This window comes from Bos mutus, chromosome 7 (assembly GCF_027580195.1).
Source record: "Bos mutus isolate GX-2022 chromosome 7, NWIPB_WYAK_1.1, whole genome shotgun sequence".
Classification (NCBI taxonomy): Eukaryota; Metazoa; Chordata; class Mammalia; order Artiodactyla; family Bovidae; genus Bos; species Bos mutus.
In genome coordinates this window covers 73109144-73130698 of record NC_091623.1, presented here as the reverse complement: position 1 = coordinate 73130698, position 21555 = coordinate 73109144, and the positions used below count along the sequence as shown (strand labels likewise).

The window sequence follows — 21555 nt, the reverse complement described above, 5'->3', positions numbered from 1 at the left end:
CCCATAATGCTATAAGTATAATACCAAATTTCATGATTTAAATCTCCCTGTGATAGTCCCAACTTATTTACATGAACGTTACTTAGACCATGCATTTTACCTTTCATTTAGGACAAAATAAATAAGCGTAATCCAAAATGTGAACATTTTATTTAATTCATATGATCAATTTATAGGTATGATCTATTATTGAATTAAATTCAGCTTTTAAAAAAACATTTATATTGTCAGCTTTTTTGGAGTTCTTGGTGCAATTCCAATACCATAGTTATATGCTGTACTTAATAAATACCTTTTTCTTTAAGGCAATAATGCATCATTTAAGTAATGGTTGTTAAAAATGAAACAGAACCTTGCATTTTAAGTCTTTATATCCAGACACATGATTTATTTAAAATGTGGGCTAGAATCAATAGCCCTCTGCTACTTAGCCTAAGAGGTGAAATTTAATTAAGTTTGTTCAGCCAATAAACAAATCTCCTTTGATTCTTAGATTCTGGTGCTATGAAAATGAACAAGTTTATCGCTTCCCTAGAGGAACTTTGAGTGCAGCCAGTTGCATACTGACTAGAATTTGAATGATGCTTTCCTTCGCAGAGTACTCATCCACAGGGATTCAGTTGATGGATATTTGTAGATTGTGGGTTATAGGTGTATGTTCAATTCCTAGATAAATCTGATGGTTTCATACAGAGACATCTTTTCTTCTGTAACCAGACTGTGACCCTGTGCACATGACACATTGTACAAATGCATATGATAGTGATCATAAAGGAGACACGATAATGTGACACATTCAGTGTAAAACCCATGACTCAGGAGTAACCTGTTCAACATTCAGTTCTCATCCTGTGGGCATTTCTCCATCTTATTGGAAGGATAAGCAAATACTCAAGACAGAGTTATCAAAACAGATTGTGGACATTGATTAATTCTGGGAATGCGAAAAACATAAATGCACATTGGTCATGAATTCAAGTTTGGTACTCTTTCCTCTAACAAATTCACATCATCTTCTGTTATTTCCCGATAGTGATTCCAAGTATAAAGTTTAGACATTTTCCTTCTAGATTGGGTAATAATACTCTGGATAATTGAAATATAGCTTAATGATTTACTCAGTATTTAACAGATAATTTTCAAACCTTTTTCATTTTGCTGTTAGCCTAGTCTGAGACTGTGTCTAAAATACATAGGGAAAGGAAGGAAGGACTTGTTTAGCTTGTGTTTGATAAAAGGGCTCTGTTGTTGAATAAGACCACAAGTTATGGCTGGAGTGGTTTAGTAATAGGTTTTTCCACTATGCAAAGCCAAACAGTCTTTGCCAAAGCAAGACAGAATCTATACTGTCAAAATGGAAAAAGTGGCGTCAATTATGAAGCTGGGGAATTCTGGCAGCACACTTAGATTTTGGCACTTCACTGTGAGAAAGAATATATCAGTTCAGTTCAGTTCAGTTCAGTCACTCAGTCGTGTCCGACTCTTTGTGACCCCACGAGCTGCAGCACGCCAGGCCTCCCTGTCCATCACCAACTCCTGAAGTTCACCCAAACTCATGTCCGTTGAGTCGGTGATGCCATCCAGCCATCTCATCCTCTGTCGTCCCTTTCTCCTCCTGGCCCCAATCTCTTCCAGCATCAGAGTCTTTTCCAATGAGTCAACTCTTCACATGAGGTGGCCGAAGTACTGGACTTTCAGCTTTAGCATCATTCCTTCCAAAGAATAGCCAGGATTGATCTCCTTTAGAATGGACTGGTTGGATCTCCTTGCAGTCCAAGGGACCCTCAAGAGTCTTCTCCAACACCACAGTTCAAAAGCATCAATTCTTCAGCACTCAGCTTTCTTCACAGTCCAACTCTCACATCCATACATGACCACTGGAAAAACCATAGCCTTGACTAGATGGACCTTTGTTGGCAAAGTAATGTCTGTGCTTTTGAATATGCCATCTAGGTTGGTCATAACTTTCCTTCCAAGGAGTAAGTGTCTTTCAGTTTCATGGCTGCAATCACCATCTGCAGTGATTTTGGAGCCCTCAAAAATAAAATCTGACACTGTTTCCACTGTTTCCCCATCTATTTCCCATGAAGTGATGGGACCAGATGCCATGATCTTCGTTTTCTGAATGTTGAGCTTTAAGACAACTTTTTCACTCTCCTCTTTAACCTTCATCAAGAGGCTTTTTAGTTCCTCTTCACTTTCTGCCATAAGGGTGGTATCATCTACATATCTGAGGTTATTGATATTTCTCCCGGCAATCTTGATTCCAGCTTGTGTTTCTTCCAGTCCAGCGTTTCTCATGATGTACTCTGCATAGAAGTTAAATAAGCAGGGTGACAATATACAGCCTTGACGTACTCCTTTTCCTATTTGGAACCAGTCTGTTGTTCCATGTCCAGTTCTAACTGTTGCTTCCTGACCTGCATACAGGTTTCTCAAGAGGCAGGTCAGGTGGTCTGGTATTCCCACCTCTTGAAGAATTTTCCACAGTTTATTGTGACCCACACAGTCAAACGCTTTGGCCTAGTCAATAAAGCAGAAATAGATGTTTTTCTGGAACTCTCTTCCTTTTTCGATGATCCAGCAGATGTTGGCAATTTGATCTCTGGTTCCTCTGCCTTTTCTAAAACCAGCTTGAACATCTGGAAGTTCACGGTTCACCTATTGCTGAAGCCTGGCTTGGAGAATTTTGAGCATTACTTTACTAGCATGTGAGATGAGTACAATTGTGTGGTAGTTTGAGCATTCTTTGGCATTGCCTTTCTTTGGGATTGGAATGAAAACTGACCTTTTCCAGTCCTGTGGCCACTGCTGAGTTTTCCAAATTTGCTGGCATATTGAGTGCAGCACTTTCACAGCATCATCTTTCAGGATTTGAAATACCTCAACTGGAATTCCATCACCTCCACTAGCTTTGTTCATAGTGATGCTTTCTAAGGCCCACTTGACTTCACATTCCAGGATGTCTGGCTCTAGGTGAGTGATCACATCGTGATTATCTTGGTCGTGAAGGAAGCAGCGAACTAAAATGGACTGGAATGGGTGAATTTAACTCAGATGACCATTATATCTACCACTGTGGGCAGGAATCCCTTAGAGGAAATGGAGGAACCATCATGGTCTACAAAAGAGTTGGAAATGCAGTACTTGAATGCAATCTCAAAAACAACAGAATGTTGTTCGTTTCCAAGGCAAACCATTCAATATCACAGTAATCCAAGTCTATGCCCCAACCAGTAATGCTGAAGAAGCTGAAGTTGAATGGTGCTATGAAGACCTATAAGACCTTTTAGAACTAACACCCAACAAAGATGTCCTTTTCATTATAGGGGACTGGAATGCAAAAGTAGGAAGTCAAGAAACACCTGAGGTAACAGGCAAATTTGGCCTTGGAATACAGAATGAAGCAGGGCAAAGGCTGATAGAGTTTTTCCAAGAGAACACACTGGTCATAGCAAACACCCTCTTCCAACAACACAAGAGAAGACTCTACACATGGACATCACCAGATGGTCAACACCAAAATCAGATTGATTATATTCTTTGCATCCAAAGATGGAGACGCTGTATACAGTCAGCAAAAACAAGACCGTGAGCTGACTGTGGCTCAGATCATGAACTCCTATTGCCAAATTCAGACTTAAATTGAAGAAAGTAGGGAAAACCACTAGACCATTCAGATATGACCTAAATCAAATCCCTCATGATTATACAGTGGAAGTGAGAAATAGATTTAAGGGACTGGATCTGATAGATAGAGTGCCTGATGAACTATGGATGGAGGTTCGTGACATTGTACAGGAGATAGGGATCAAGACAATCCCCATGGAAAAGAAATGCAAAAAAGATGGCTGTCTGGGGAGGCCTTACAAATAGCTGTGAGAAGAAGAGAAGCAAAAAGCAAAGGAGAAAAGGAAAGATATAAGCATCTGAATGCAGAGTTCCAAAGAATAGCAAGAAGAGATGAGAAAGCCTTCCTCAGTGATCAATGCAAAGAAATAGAGGAAAACAACAGAATGGGAAAGACTAGAGATCTCTTCAAGAAAATTAGAGATACCAATGGAACATTTCATGCAAAGATGGGCTCGATAAAGGACAGAAATGGTATGGACCTAACAGAAGCAGAAGATATTAAGAAGAGGTGGCAAGAATACACAGAAGAACTGTACAGAAAAAAAAAGAAAAAAAAAATATATAGGTACCAAGTATCGCAGCTTTGCTGTTGTATTGCCCGGGGGAATATTTGATCCAGATTAATGAATGACAGGAGCTTCCCTAGTGGTTCAGACTGTAAAGAATCTGCCTGCAATGCAGGAGGTCCATGTTCCATCCCTGTGTCAGGGAAGATCCCCTGAAGAAGGGAATGGCTACCCACCCTAGTATTCTTGCCTAGAGTATTCGAAGGACAGAGGAGCCTAGTGAGCTACAGTCCACAGGGTTGATGAATGCCAAATTTAGGTGCTTGGTTCAGAATTATTTTTTGAAAATTTTTATTGGAGTATAGGTGATTTATAGTATTGTGTTAGTTTTAGGAGTACAACAAAGTCAATCAGTTATACATGTACATATATCCACTCTTTTTTAGATTTTTTCCCATATAAGCCAATATAGAGTACTGAGTAGAGTTCCCTGTGCTATACAGTAGTTTCTTATTAGTCATCTGTTTTATATATAGGAGTCTGAATGTCAATTGCAATCTCCCAGTTTATCTTCACCCCCCCAATCCCTTATCCCCTGGTAACCATAAGTTTGTTTTCTACATCTGTGACTCCTCTTTTGTAAATAAGTTCATTTGCACCTTTTTTCCCCCTTCATTTAGAGTGTTCTGAGAACCTCTGTCGGTAAAGATTTCAACATGCATAGTTGCTGTAGTGCTCTTCCAATTTAATACACATAAACACCTATTATGTGCTTTAAAAAGTCTTAAATCCTTTTCATGTGTTAGCTCATTTAATTTTCACACTAACCCTATGAATCTAGTTGTTCCATAAACAACATTGGTGTGAACTGTGTGGATCCACTAACATGCATATTTTTTTCAATAGAAATGTACTATAGTAGCATGTGATCTGTGGTTGGTTGAATCCATAGATTCAGAACTGAGCAAAGAGTGAAGATGGTAAGGTTATATGGGTTTTTGACTACAAGAGGGTAGATACCCCTAACCTCCCAGTCATTCAAGGATCAACTATTTTTTTTACCTCCCCTGCAAGGAAGAGACGGAGAAGGCAATGGCACCCCACTCCAGTACTTTAAGAAAATCCCATGGACGGAGGAGCCTGGTAGGCTGCAGTCCACGGGGTCGCTAGAGTCAGACACGACTGAGTGACTTCACTTTCACTTTTCACTTTCATGCATCGGAGAAGGAAATGGCAACCCACTCCAGTGTTCTTGCCTGGAGAATCCCAGGGACGGGGGAGCCTGGTGGGCTGCTGTCTGTGGGGTCACACAGAGTTGGACACAACTAAAGCGACTTAGCAGCAGTAGCAGCAGCAGCAGGGAAGAGAAAAAAGACAAAGCAGAGAAGTAAGTACTTTGCCTCAGACCACATGGCTAGTGAGTGTAACTGTGGCCACCATACTTCCACCACCAGTCCCCAGTGTCTTGGAATGACGAATGAAACAGTAGTGTTCAATGGAAAAGTCTCTATTCCTTTCATAGGTCCTTAAGGATTTTTTTTTTTAGTGGTTTTTGGGGGTAAACATTCTTTGGGTAGAAGGGGAGAACAGAGATGCATAATTTTCATCAGAAGTGTTAACTTAGGGTGATTTTTATCTTTGCTTTGCTTTTCCACTGCAGCATTATAACTTTATGAATCTGATTTTTGACAACATTGTTAAGGGTATTCATGTAGATTTAATGTGAAATGTGGTTGGAACATTTTATTGCTCTCCTTTATTTTTTGACTGTTAACTTTGTTAAATGTTTGAATCATAAAATTTTTCAATACTAAGTAACAAATAGTGCTTGCATAATACTATTCATTAGGTTTTTAAATTAATTTTAAGTGTTTTGCTTCCAAACTTTATAATTCATTGTTAACAAAATGTTTCTTCTAATGTGTGTATATGTAATAAAAATGTGGGCAGGTGTTTTTGTTTTTCTTTCTTTCTTTTTTTTTTTTTTTTTTTACCAGCAACTAGAAGTACTCCTGGCAAATAATTGGTGCTCAGTGAGTATGTCATGAATTGACATTCCTTATAAATGGATGACTGATGATGTTAAATGCCTTGAGCTTATTCATGTGTATACTTTTGCTTTTCTTCTAATAAATTTTCAAAGATCTTATTGATGAAGAAAACTGGTAATAGCATAGGAAGCAGAAGGAAGCTGAGAAATGTGTGCCTTTCCTTAACATGGCCCCAAGCTGGTTCTTTTGAGCTACTTGAGGGAGGGGTCTTTATCATTCATCTCAGCATTCCTAGTACTGACCAAGCATAGTGCTCTTCAAGCAGTGAGAGAATGCATGAATGATTTTGCACAGTGGATGATTGAAACCCGTGTCCTTAAGTATAGCAACTGCAGTGTTTGGGGCACATGTTACCAAAGGCTTAAGGCAGGAATGAGGGACTGCACACTTGGGGACTGACTGTAACTCATGCACTTGGGCTCAGTACTTAGACCTCTCAGGCCATGGACTCTGTCCCCCTGCCCTCTGATACTTGGCGTCCTGACAGTGTCACGGCCAAGAGACCGCTCTGCCTCTGTTGTAACCAGATCGGTCACTCAGGTGTAGCGTCATCTTTGGTTCCCATGACCTGGAGTATGTTTCTCAGAGGTTGGTTCAGTCCACTGGCACCTCATGCAACAAGCCTAGGTTTTGTGAGACAAGTCGTCCCTTCAGATATTTCAGGATAGCGCTCTCATTTCCAAAGGCTCCTCTGTACCACCACACTACTTGGGAGTATTTGTATCGGCTTTTGTGATGTGGTGACTGCCTCATCTCTCTGATAGGGGTTTCCTCAGTGGCTCAGTGGGTGAAGAATCCAATTGCAGTGCAGGAGGTACAGAAGACTCAGGTTCAGTCCCTGGGTCAGGAAGATCCTCTGGAGGAGGACGTGGCAGCCCGCTCCAGTATTCTTGCCTGGAAAATCCCGTGGACAGAGGACCTGGTGGAATACAGTCCGTGGGGTTGCAAAGAGTTGGACATAACTAAGCAACTAAGCACATGTCTCTTCTGATTACTGTTTTCAGAGGTGGTCCTCATTTGTCTATGTTAATAATATGTTGGGCAGCAATACTAAAACAGTATTGATTAATGAATGTGTTAATCTAAAGAAAGTTTCTAGTGACTTGCTCTAATCTAGTGCTCTATATTCAGAAAGAATAGATTCTCAGAGAATGTTCTTGAAGTCTTGATTGACTGACTGATCTGTCCCATGGTTCTAATGTTTTCGTTCACATTATTTAGTCCTTCATGTGCATTTCCTCCATATACATGCTGCGTATGTTAACTCCTCTCTTCCATTCATGTGTTCATCAGTACAGCCTATGCGTTCATATTGACTAATCAATCCCCCACTCCCCACTTCATCATCTCCTGTACCTGTTCAGTTCAGTGTGTTTTGGAAAGTCTAAAGTAAATACATTATTTTTAAAAGTTCTCTAATTTTTTTTAACAGAAGCTCCATTACCTACTCCCACCTCCCCACATGATGAAACAGGGAAACAGTGCGGCAGGCAGTGAGAACAGGACACCAGGAAATGCCTGAGAAGGTCAGCACTGCTTTGCCATGATGTTTACAGGAATTTAGACAACACATAATTGCATTTCTAAGAAACACGCAAGTCCATGGTATCATTTGTTATTTGAAATATACATACAAGATACAATTACCAGTTAGATCTCTTTGAATATTAAAGTTATTAAATAATGACCATAGTAACACGATTAACAATCACACACTAATTATCACCATAGAAATTGTCATATTTTTAGTCTATGTTTTATAGTGAAATTCCATAGAGGAAATTTTCTTTGTAACATTTTTAAAATATTCGGAGGAACATTTATGATGTTTTTCAAATTTCAAAATTTCAATTTTAAGGTGTCAGGATTAACAAATTCATGTTAAAACATCCATGTTTTCTATGAACAAAACTAGCTTAAATTTTGATAATTATATTTATTAACTATAGGAACGGAGAAGGCAATGGCACCCCACTCCAGTACTCTTGCCTGGAAAATCCCATGGATGGAGGAGCCTGGTAGGCTGCAGTTCATGGGGTCGCGAAGAGTCGGACACGACTGAGCGACTTCACTTTCACGCATTGGAGAAGGAAATGGCAACCCACTCCAGTGTTCTTGCCTGGAGAATCCCAGGGACGGGGAAGCCTGGTGGGCTGCCGTCTATGGGGTCGCACAGAGTCGGACACGACTGAAGCGACTTAACGACAACAACAACAACTATAGGAAAGTAGTAAGTTTCACCATGAAAATAAAACAAGATTATATAAATGATATTATTTATAATCAAATATTGAATTAATGCTCATTTTTTTAAAGAAACTTGATTTTGGGGGTACATAAGACTCATTAACAATTTAGGGATAGTCCTGCCTTCACCATATGTGACCATAGAAGGACTGTTACCTTTACTAGCTTTGTATTCCTAAAGTGAAAACATGTAAAGTCAGAAATGTTCTTCTGTTGCAGTTTTATGTTTCCTACCATAAAAGGCTGACAATAAAGGTTTCACTGGTGTCTGTTTTTCTATATATGAAAGATTATGGGTGTATTAACCCATATTAAGACTGATGCTTCTGGAGCAATAATTTAATTTCATAATTTCTATCTATATAGGACTCTACTTATCATTTAAATATGAAACTAAATTTTTCCACATCTAGATAAATCTGAGAGATGGTTGTGATCAGTCAGTTATTTAATTTGAAGACTGAATTTATTCTATCTAAAACCAAAAATAAAAGATGGCTGGATAATATCAAATACTGAGTATGTATTGACATGTTTACAATTACTGTTTTTCTTTAAACACTTACATGCATTTATCATTTGGGAATACTCTAAAATTAATTCCTCTGAGTGATATTGGTTTTGTACTTGAAAGCCTATTAAATAACCTTGCTACATTCCTATACAGTGACCTCAAGAACTTAGTAAACTATCTTCATTTATGAGATTGTAGCAATCGTACTGTTTTTCACAGTTAGGATCTATGTCATGCATTAAGTCTTTTTCTTTATGTGCCCTAATTAGAAAACAAGAGACAATGCTATTTGGAATTTAGCTATACTTAACTTCTTAATCAAATTCTACTTTAGAGGTAACTAAATTAGAAAGTATAGAGCATTATATAAATGTAAAAATATACTGAAAGAAAGTAAGGATAAGTTGTTGACTAAGCTAGGATAAAGAGATTTTAAAAATCTGGCTATGTCTATACTGATAGACAAGACCTATGAAGAAATATTTATAATTTCTGCTTTTATTTTCCCTTCATTCTTCATACATCTTATGAATTCACCATTTTGCTATGTGACAAATTGAAGAACAAATTACGTGGTGAAGATATGAGAACAGAAATGGAGATTTTTCAAATTCTAACTCTAATGTTAATTTACTTGTTAATATTCTGCAAGTCATTTATTTAATCGGAGTTCCCAAGACCTTCAGCTGACTAAATGAACCAGAGGATTCAGGATTTAGCTTCTGTGTATTCTATTGACATAAATTTTACAGAAAAAGTGAGGCACTGTAGGCTCAGCATCTTTTAATTGAAATAAAATCTTGATAATCTACATTGAAACAATATCTGTCTCATTTTAATGAAGTATTTGCAGCCTCTAGACATCTGGTGTACTTGTCACACTGTCATAGAACTTCTCAAACTTCATAAAATTTCTATAAAAAATATTAATTTCTAATATTTAACTGTTTCAGCAGAGTTTAGTTGATTAAAAATGGTGAAATCACTGTTGAAGTAATTATGAAGTTGACTAGTAAAATAGTAATATAAAGTGTGTAGTGTCTTTCCATAATAATTGTAGGTACTTCGAATTTTAAAATTGAATTTTTGCTACATTGAGCAAAAGAGAAAATCCAACATTTAATGTTGCTACTGAGTTTAAACACACTGGTAGTTCCTGAAGATAAAAAGAAAAAAAAAAATCAAATGTCAATTGAATAGCTGTTGTCACTCAAAATTGCTTGCACTTATGCTAGCATACTAATGAAAATTACATATGCAAATAGAAGGAAGGTAGGAAAATTTGAGGCACTGATGAATCTCAGCAACAGGAAAGTTTTTCCTAAGGGTCTTATTTAAAATATAATAAAGCAGTCTTTTTACATCTTAATCATTTTTGTCAAACTCAATAAAGAACAGTTTGAACTAATCTAGTAGATTATTTAATTCATCCGTTCATTCCACATTAAATGCACATGCATTTAGTACTGGGCACCATGCTAGAAATAAGAGATGTGATGATTAATAAGACACAGTTCTGCCCTTGATATGTTCAGCATCTACCAGAAGAGTTAAAAAATAAACAAGATAAGACAAGTGAGTTGGAGGTAAATCAGAGAGACCATACAAAGTAATTAATTGAGTTTATGAAACAAGGATGGATGGTTAAAATAGAAGCTACAATCAAAGTGGCTCAGAAACTAAAATAAGTATTAATAATCATTGGAATTCTGTTGAAGGAGCACACAGGGAATTAGCAAGCCATGGCAAAGTCTTCTGATTTTGTTAGCAAAATGAAAGGAAGAATAGGAGAAATACCTATGAGAACTTTTATAAGATTGTGCCCATCCAGAAGGAAACAGGGAATGAAACTTATCTTAAATTTATTCATCACAAGATATGGCCTTGAATGTGATAAGGGTGAAAATGATGGAACACAGTAACAGCAAGGCCAGCAGGTGCGATGGTGAAACAGGAAGGTCAGGTTCATGGTTCTGTTGCAGTTCTCCCCCAGATATGCACAGAGATTGATAACCTGCAGGGGCCTGTGCTTATGAGATGGTGTTGCTTGATTTTGTTGTTAAAACACTGTGGAAATTATTCTAGAAAAGTATTGTTTACATCCAACCTTAGCAAGCAAATAAGTAGTTCTAGGAGCAATGCTATAGGTGAAAAATGCCAGAAAGTACTTTTTGGCTGCAGTTGTTAGAAGGTTATCTGTCAAGGTTCTATGCATGGAAGAGGTGAATTTACATTTCCCCTCTACCTCACTGGCTGTTCCTCCTTAGTGTTTTTGGCTGAATCCTTGCTTCCTTAACATCTAAATGTTACATTGCCCAGATGTTTAGTTTGAGGGCTTGTTTATCCATCTGTGCTCACTTGCAGATGCATGGTCTCCTCTCTCTCTCTCTCTCTCCCCACTCTTTCTGTTTCTCTCACACTCTTTTATTTCCCCTCCTATCCTGTCCTCTTCCTCCCCACCACCAACTCCATGATGATTTCATCTAGTCCCATAGATTGAAACACCAAGTATGTGTGAGTGACTGCCAAGTTTTTATCTCTTGCTCTAAACTTTTCCCTAAACCCACTCAGTCATCTTCATTGGCTATTTAACAGGTACTTAGATATCAAAAGCAAAACTTAAGAATCATGCTCAGACCCAGAACTTTCTTGTTTGGTTTCTTCTATGTCATGATTTCTTCTATCATCTAACCAGTTACCTGGGCCAGAACTCTTGGCATCATTTTTGCTTCCTCCCTTTCATTCACCCCTCATGTCCATTCTTTCAGAAAGTTTAGTCAAGTCTACCTCCAAAGTACATTTTAAATCCTTCTTTGTACCGTCTCCACTACGCCCATCTAAGCTATCTTCATCTTTTCATTAGATTGCCTTCATACAAATTTCTAACCAGATCTTGCTTCTTCCCTTGCCCTCCAATAATTTGTTTTCCTGAGAGCAGCACAAGTATAATTTTTGAAATGTAAAAGGTTGTGTCATCTCACATGAAATACTTGTGTGGCTCCCCATTTCTTTGAGAGTTCCTTCAGTCTCTTGACCTTGGCTATTTACCTTGTGATCCATCCACTGTGATCTATTCTGAGCCCAGAAGTCATCTTCTATTAGAGTCTGGTGCCCCTGCCTGGCACTCTACATCACAAGCTATTCTTTGGGTTCCTTGGGCTGCCCAAGTTCATTCCCTCTTCTGGGCCTCTGCGCTTAGCATGCACATAGCTGGCTGCTTCTCTTCTTTTTAGCATCAGTGTCTATGTTATGTTTTTCAGAGGTGCTTTTGCTGACCACCCAGCCTGGGCTCTGGCTGACTGTGTGCCTGCTTCTTGCTCCCTAGCCTGCACAGTCCTGTCTTTCATAGTGCTATCTGTGATTTTCTCCACAGCACTTACTACTCTGTGAGCTCTTGTTATGCATTTGCTTTCTTATTTGTTGACCCCTGCCTGTCAAATGTAACTTCCTTCAGGGCAGCGGACTGGATCCTTGACATCTAGAAAAATCATGGCACAATAAGTATGTAGTAAAAGAAAAAAAAAGAAAATTCTCTCTATAGATCCATTTGTTCTTCTTTTTTGCATCTTCGGATGCTTTAAAGATGTTACCAAGAAATAAAGTAGCTACAGAGAGCTGAAGAAATGTCTTACATGCTACTCTGATACTGTCTTCTTAGAACAAAGCATGAAAAATGTGCATTTCTTAGAACTTGGCATTCCATATTTTCACAACTTTTTGTAGTCTTTAAATCTAGTGCTTCTTGCATGATTTCCTTTTTGGCACTTAAAAGGCTGTATGTCAAAATAGAATTTGATTTGCAGAAACTTAATGTTAGCACTTTGAAAAGTATGCAATAGAAAGAAAACAATAAAAAAAATGTACTGCTCGCTCACAAACAACACATTTTATATCTTAGAATGAGATATTAATGTATGAATGATCCTTTGATAGAAAAATGAAAAGTAATAGGAAGTAGTGTTTGACTGCAGATCCATTTTGTTGTTTTCTAGTATTTTCAGAATATATCACCATTTGAAAATGTGCTGTCCCTGCAGTTACTTTAGGACAGGGAAGAAAGAAAAAAGTTCTAATCATCATACTACTTACTAAAGAGAAGAGACGTGCGAAAGTGGAAAGGTATTAGAATAATAAAAGTATCGAGAGTTAACATAAACACATTGTGATGAATAAATCATATCTGCCTTCCTAGATTTTGCTAGGTAGGTTTATGTAATATTTATTTCCTAGTTTGTTCCTACTATTAGGGATTCTACACATGTAAGTGAAATGATTGCCTGCTATCCTGTGGAAGACAGTTGAGTATAAATGCTGAAATATGAATTCTGGGTTTAGAATGCCTAAATCTGAAGCCCAGCCTCACCTCTTAATATCTGTGTGCTCTGGTATGTTACTTAGTTCTTATTTTGTAAAATGAGAATTAACAAATTAATACGTGCCTTTTGCAGTTGTTTTGAGCATTCCATAAGATAAAAATGAAGAACATAATGTTTGGGGCCTGATAAGCCCCTACTAATACTGATAAATGTTACTCTGTTTATTATCTTCTTGACACTTATTCATGCTGTCATATGTTATTAACTGTCATCTTTCTCATAACTCAGATCTCAGAGGTTGTATTGGAATAAGGTTTCATCAGAAGAATAGGAAATGATTGCATTAACATGTTTTGGATTGCTTAGATGTCTGGAGCAATTCTTAGCATTTTCCAGTCAGTATAGGTAAAAAAGCTATTATGGAGGGAAAAAAGCAGAGTCCATTATTGCAATAGTTTAATAAATGCTGCATTGAACAAATTTAGTTTATATCCGTCAGAACTTTTAAAAGCCTTTAAAATATTACTATAGCTGCATTTCATTTATCTGTAGGTTTCTCTTTCACAAGTATGTACCTAATAATTGTGTAATTAAAGAGTTTAAAATGTTTATATGAACCATGATCTTCCAAGAATGATATAAATCACAGTAGATTTTTTAAAATTGGGGATATTTTCTCACAGAGGGTGTACTACTCTGTCAATTCACAGTGAGAATGATTGATTACAAAGAGTATGTTCATATGGTCAGCTTAGGGAGCCTTTCTAATATTTAAAGAACCTCTTCTGTGAACTTGAAACACTTGACTTTTTCAGCATTACATTTACATAAAATGGATGAGAGTTTAAGATGAAACTTAAAGTGGAATATAACTTACCTTGTTTCACTTATCTTTGCAAGAAGCATTTCTTTGTGGCTTCAGTTCAGTTCTGTCGCTCAGTCGTGTCCAACTGTTTGCGACCCCATGAATCTCAGCACGCCAGGCCTCCCTGTCCATCACCAACTCCTGGAGTTCACCCAGACTCATGTCCATCAAGTCAGTGATGCCATCCAGCTATCTCATCCTCTGTCATCCCCTTCTCCTCCTGCCCCCAATCCCTCCCAGCATCAGAGTCTTTTCCAATGAGTCAACCCTTCGCATGAGGTGGCCAAAGTACTGGAGTTTCAGCTTCAGCATCATTCCTTCCAAAGAAATCCCAGGGCTGATCTCCTTCAGAATGGACTGGTTGGATCTCCTTGCAGTCCAAGGGACTCTCAAGAGTCTTCTCCAACACCACAGTTCAAAACCATGAATTCTTCGGTGCTCAGCCTTCTTCACAGTCCAACTCTCACATCCATACATGACCACTGGAGAAACCATAGCCTTGACTAGATGGACCTTTGTTGGCAAAGTAATGTCTCTGCTTTTTAATATGCTATCTCGTAAGCCAAATAGTCTGATTGAAGGAAATGGGTCTATGTGCCAAACAAAACTGATTGTGCTTCTACTTGTCTTTTCTGGGAATGCATCCACTTCAGTCAGCTATTTCTGTCTTCTAGCAAAAGGAGTAGCAAAGCATAGTGGTGTAAACCAAACCCTACACCCCGGGGGCTTGGTTTGAAACTCCGCTTTATACTTACAAGCTGTGTGATCCTGGTTAAAGTATTCAACTTTTCTGTGCCTTGATTATCTCATCCAAAATTGAGGCTAATAGATACTATTTAATAGGGTGGTTATAAAGATGATATGAGTTACTATTTTTAAAGAATTCAGAATTGTTCCTGACCCATAATATGCACTATATATTGTTAAATAATTAAATTAAGCTGGAGAAGCCATTCCATTGCCTTTTCTATTTATTTATTTTTAAAATTAATTAATTTTAATTGGAGGCTAATTACTTTACAATATTGTGGTGGTTTTTGTCATACATCGACATGAATCAGCCACGGGTGTACATGTGTCCTTCCATCCTAAGCTATTTATTTTTTATTCTCTTCCTTCTGTCACGAGTCTAATGTTACATTCAAGAGGGTGTGAGAGCAGGAAGAATGGTTTCTCTATGGTAAATCTAAGTCTGCTACTTTTTCTCTGAATCCAGCAGGAGATCTTGAAGCAAGAGGTCATTGGATAATATTCCCTATCCAATGACTATATGGCAATGGCCAGACAGGAAAATAGGTATTTTGCTATACCTCATATAAAAACGGGCAGTGTCTGTGCTTGATAATTATACTGTGTTAATCAAAAATAAGAGTTGCATCTCTTAGTGGGAAAGTGTTGTTGACGTTGTTCAGTCACTCAGTCGTGTCCGACTCTTTGTGACCCAATGGACTGCAGCACACCAGGCTTCCCTGTCCATCACCATCTCCCAGAGCTTGCTCAAACTCATGTCCATCGAGTTGGTTATCCCATCCAACCATCTCATCCTCTGTCATCCCCTTCTCCTCCTTCAATATTTCCTTCCTTCAATATTTCCCAGTATCAGGGTCTTTTCTAATGAATCAGCTCTTCACATCAAGCGGCCATAGTATTGGAGCTTCAGTTTCAGCATCAGTCCTTCCAGTGAATGTTCAGGACTGATTTCCTTTAAGATTGACTGGTTGAGTGGGAAAATAGATTCAAAAATCTTCTAAACATTTTGTTTTAACAGCAGTAGTGAAAGTGAAGTCACTCAGTCGTGTCCGACTCTGTGACCCCATGGACTGTAGCCCACCAGGCTCCTCCATCCATGGAGTTTTCTAGGCAAAAGTACTGGAGTGGGTTGCCATTTATTTCTCCAGGTGATCTTCCTGACCCAGGGATTGAACCCGGGTCTCCTGCATTGCAGGCAGATGCTTTACCATCTGAGCCACCAGGGAAATAAAAAATATTTAATGATAGTTTAGTGCACAATTTTAATTATAATAGTTAACATCTAGTAAGCACTTTGCTAAGTGTCTTTTGCATTATCTTATCTTTAATATAAGGGCTTCCTTGGTGGTTCAGATGGTCAAGAATCTGCCCACAATGCAGGAGACCTGGATTGGAAAGATCCCCTGGAGAAGGGAATGGCTACCCACTCCAGTGTTCTTGCCTGGAGAATCCCATGGACATAGGAGCCTGGTGATGGGGTCCATGGGGCCACAAAGAATCACAAACAACTGAGTGACTCACACTCTCACTATAAACTCATAATGGAGCCACTGTCATTATCCCCATTCTACAGTGAAGGAAACCAAGGAAGTTAATGAAGAACCCTCCTAATTTAGAATATATGAAGTCAAATTGGTTTACAGACCCCAAGGAACCAGACTCTAGAATCTGTGCTCTTAACCACTTTACGAATTCTCTCTCTCTTCACCTGGAAACTTTAGAACAATGGAGCACCTGGAAAGTCTAAATTTATGGTTTGTGTATCTGAGAACCAATTTCCCCAAGGCTGAGTAAGCACTGTGTGTGTGTGTGTGTGTGTGTGTGTACACACACACATGTATCCATAAAACTGGATTATGATGTCCAAGGCAGCACTACTCAGAATAGCGCAAAATGGAAATAATCAGATGTTCATCAGCTGATATTAGATAAACAAAACATGAACTATGCATTTAATAGAATATTATTGAGCAGTAAAAATTAACCAACTCCTTTTCTGAGCTATGCTAACAAAAAGAAATGCTAAGTAAAAAAAGTATGCTAAGTAAAAGAAGGCAGATGGAAAAGACCACATAGTGTGTGATTTTACTTATATGAAATATCCATAAAAAGCAAAGTAATAGAATAGGATAGTAGAGTATTGGTGACCTGGGACTAGCGGTTATAATAGGGATTGACTGCAAAGGATCATGAGAGGTTTTTAGTGGGCAATGGACATTTATGGTGATGGTTGCACAAATCTGTAAATTTACTAAAGATCATTTGCTAAAAGAATTCTCCACTTAAATGGTGAATTTTATCTTACGTAAATTATTTCTTAATAATGCTGTTAATAAGAGACAAACTGGATCATGGCCTAGAAATTTAACGTCTTGGACCATACTTTTGTGATAAGGCAGACTGAAAATCAAATTCAGAAGTTTATAATCCATTGTAAGTTTTGTGTTTGTCTGCTTTCCATAATTTAATGAATAAAAGATAAAACATGAGTTTTTACATTAACATAAAAAATAAATTGGCAATAAAGTAGAAAGTGTTATTTATTTAGAACTCTGTTCAGCTATAATTTCCCTTTGATGTGATAAATGGAATCGGACTTTAGAAAGAAATTAGAAATTAGATGTCTCTTCAAATGAAAATGTTTAAATGGAAGTTGCATCATAGTATTAAGTTCAGTTCAGTTCAGTCACTCAGTCATGTCTGACTCTGCGAGAGTTCATGTATAGAGGAATATCTACACAGGTAGCCTGCTACCTGCACCCTGGGCACTACCTGCATGCTGGCATAGTTCATTCATAACACCGCATTATAGTCATTACCCAGTTTCACTATGTTCTATCCTCTGATTTTCAACTTATTTCTCCTTTATGAGATATGCAAGTCTTTCACTTATCATTTCCCCCATTTTGCAGATAAGACAACAGAGACATACAAGGGTTAAGCCCAAGTCAAGTAGCTTTAACGTGTCTGATGTGGACCTAGTACCCAGTTTTCCTGAACACATAATCTGCATGTGATCCTAATACTCGGCACTTTTTGTTTGAAATAGATATTTGATAAGTGCTGATTGATGAGTTTTGTAGATCTATATTAGATATCATAGCTGGGTTCCTAAGTGGTTTCATTACTATCATCTTGTAAGAGCCTGTTAACATCATGTAGTAAATTAGGACTGCAGATAGTACAGGTCTAAAATATGACTTGTAATTAATACATTATAATAGTGTTTGATGTACATTATCAATTATAATGAGCAGATGGAGAAAAGTATGATGCCCCATCACAGTACCCTTTAAAAATAATGATCCTGAGAGCATCATTTTTCATTCCTGAACTTTGGGAAGGATTATAGATTATTTAAATATAGTGCTGGCTTACCATACATCAAAACAAGAGAAGAGAGACACACCGCTGCTTTTACAAAAGGTAGCATTTTGCTCTGATGTATCTCCAAGTTATTCCTCCCCAGGAATGTTCTGAATGGCACACATCCTGATGCTTAAAAGCATCTCAGTCCAGTTCTTATGGGCTCAATGACTTATTGTTAAAGACAGATTTGTCAAAAGCTCACAAATCCATTTTTTCCTTTTTAGTCCCTCTCTTAAAAGAAATAAAAGAAGTGTAAGTGGGCTTTGTGTTGTTTAAAACAATATCTCTTGATCTACTCTTAGTACAATTATATTTCTTAACTATAGCACCTTTCTGTTGTCCTGATTCTGCTGGTTATATATCCTCTTTTAGCAGCAACATGGACCTTATAATAATTTCTTCAGTTGTTCTGTTATCTTTTTGTGAATTTGTGTTCTTTACACACGAAGATGGATTGTTCCCTAGAAGGCTGAACGTCAGGCCTGGCTGCTTTGTTTTTTATTCTCAGCCCTCCTGTTTTCACTTCACGTTTTTTTTGCCTTCAGAAACTGTTGTGCTGACAGCAAGGGAACAAAGATGCATATCTTTTTTTCTGAAAACAGTATGCATGGAACCATGTAAACATTTTTCTGGTTACATTTATTTTACTTTCAAGATGGTTGTTTTTTAAGTATAAGTGAGACTGAGTGGGGTGGACTTAATATAAAGCACATGTATTGGCAAGTTTGCAGACACTTGTTAGAACTCTCTCTGCATATGTTGAATAATGGATTGTTTCTGTTATGTGCTTTTGGCAAAGCCCAGAACTTGTGCCTTTTAAAGTCTAGGAAACATGTAAGTTTATTGGAACTCTTTACCTGCCTAAGGCTGTAAAGGGGAAAGGACTTAAAGTGTAGGCAAAAGAGATTGGATTTCTCTAGAATAAAGCAGATTTTTATCTTTTGTTTTGTGAAGTTATATCTGTGTCTTTCCCACCCAACAGTAAGCATCTTAAAGGCAGGAACCTGACTTTCATTGTTGAATTCCTTTAACTTGTTTGAAGTCCACACTTGTTTTCTTGCTCTTTCAGTTCAGTTCAGTTCAGTTCAGCCGCTCAGTCATCTCCAACTCTTTGAGACCCCCATGAATCGCAGCATGGCAGGCCTCCCTGTCTTTAGAAACTACATTTACTTTTTTGCCTGCATGCTTGCTTTATGCAATATATGTTTCTAAAATGCAAATTTAAGTGCCTAGCAGAGTTTCTATAAGCTTCTTGACCAACAAAAGGATCTTAGAATGTTTTAATTCTGCTCTCTACTTTATTGTTCAATAGTTTAGATCCATTATGGTTTATATGCCCTAAAGAGGTCATTATTATTGTTACTCTGTTATACTGACAGGGCTTATTTATATTTTCTGATGCTTCCCGATACCTTCACTTAGCATTGCGTCTCAGTTCTTTTTGGGTCAGTTTCCATATTCCTAAAATATGTCCTCTAGTTCTTAAGAACACCTGGTACAAGAAGCTGATAGTTTTTGCTTTGAAAAATATTTGTTTTTTCCTTCATGTTAGATCATTTACTGGGCATAAGATTCTATGAAAAATAGTTACTTCCAATCAGCCTTTTAATAATATTAATCCATTATCTTCTGGTTTTGACTATGGCATTTGAACAGTCTAAAATCAGCCGTCTGCATAACTTTGATTCTTTAGAAGTTAATCTGTTTTTTTCTGTCTCTTTTTAAGATCTTCTGTATTCTTTGGTCATTGGTCATTTCATTATGATGACTCAGATTTGCATTTTATTTTCAAATCACATTCACATCTCATTTCCCCCTCTGTCAGAGGATTTGTGTTTTTCAGCAATTCTGGAAAACTCAGCCATTCTTCCTTTAAATACTCATTTATTCTCATTTTCTCTATTTTCATTTATATTGTCTCCTTCCCTCCCTCTCTCTCAGAACTTTTATTACACCTTGTTCCTTCCTATTCTCTCTACATCTCTTAAATTTTTAATATTTTAAAAATCTTTACATTTTTCTGCTTTGTTCCTTCGTGTATTTCTCTAGTTAACTGTTTTCCTCATTGCTGTTATTTTGTCGCTAATGTGTGTCCGACTCTTTGTGACCCTATGGACTGCAGCCCTCCAGGTTCCTCTGTCCTCTCCTATCTCCTGGAGTTTGCTCAAATTCATGTCCATTGACTCGATGATGCTATTTAACTATCTCATCCTCTCTCACCCCCTTCTCTGGTCCTCAATCTTTCCCAGCATCAGGGTCTTTTCCAATGAGTCAGATCTTCACCCCAGGTTGCCAGTGTATTGGGGTTTTCATCATTAACTGTGTTTAGTTTGATATTTAATTTGCTTATAATCTTATTTACTTTTATATGCATTATCTTATTGTATGTTTGTTTTTAATTATTTAGTAACTTTAAATGTGTTTATTTCATAATTTACCTTTTAGAATTTTATTTATTTTTATTTTGGTTGTTCTCATGACGTGAGGGATCTTAGTTCCGCTACACAGATCAAACCTGTGCACCCTACATCAGGAACATAGTCTTAACTACTGAACCTTAGGGGGAAGTCCCTCACCATTTATCTTTTGTTGTTAATATCAAGTGTTTGGGTTTCTAATCCTGCTGGTGTGCTCTGTGCTCCCAGTTTTAGTGGTTTGTTTCTTTATGTATCTTGTCACTTTTTTATTATAAAGTCATCTAAATCTTTAAAATCTCCTACGGTCTGACTGGCCTCTATTTTTTCCAGAGGCTTCTGTGCTATCACTAGCTCACTGCTGGACATCTGCTAAGTCACTTCAGTCATGTCCAACTCTCTGCGACCCATGGACTGTTACCCTTTAGGCTTCTCTATCCATGGGATTCTCCAGGCAAGAATACTGGAGTGGGTAGCCCTTCCTGTCTCCAGGGGATCGTCCTGACCCAGGGATCGAACCCCAGTCTCCTGTATTGCAGAAAGATTCTTTACCATCTGAGCCAAAAGGAAAGCCCACGTCTAGATAGGCTTTTATAGTTCCCTGGTTTGGGACAACCATGTTGTTCAGATGCTATACGTTTAAATCCAAAACCCAGGTAAAGTGTTTTAAAAGTTACCAAAAAGACCACTTTGTTTCCCTTGACCTGTGGTTTAGAAGCGTGTCCCTGTCTCCTACTTTTAAGGAGATGGTTATTTTTTTCTTGCCTGCCTCTTTGCAGAGATTCAGCTCTTCTCAGATCCTGCTTTGATGCAGGTGTTGCTACCTCATTATCTGTGATCTCTGTGGGCGCCAAGCCCCAAACCACTTGATTACTTAGACAGTCACCTTG

General features: G+C 37.8%; 1 protein-coding gene across 4 annotated transcripts in view; it reads left to right on the top strand.

Moving 5' to 3' along the window:
- The window catches only part of PRR16 (proline rich 16), a 290139-nt gene that overhangs the window by 114685 nt on the left and 153899 nt on the right, over positions 1–21555 (top strand). Inside the window, exons 2-3 of one of the 4 annotated variants that reach the window (XM_070374095.1) lie at positions 7623–7716; positions 8140–8420. The exons of 2 other annotated variants lie outside the window; for them this stretch is intronic. Coding sequence is in view for 1 of the 2 variants with exons in the window: in XM_070374094.1 (XP_070230195.1) it covers positions 7705–7716 (12 nt within the window). In the remaining variant the exon portion in view is untranslated. The remainder of the gene's footprint in view (positions 1–7622; positions 7717–8139; positions 8421–21555) is intronic. One more of the 4 variants, XM_070374094.1, reaches the window with a different exon arrangement.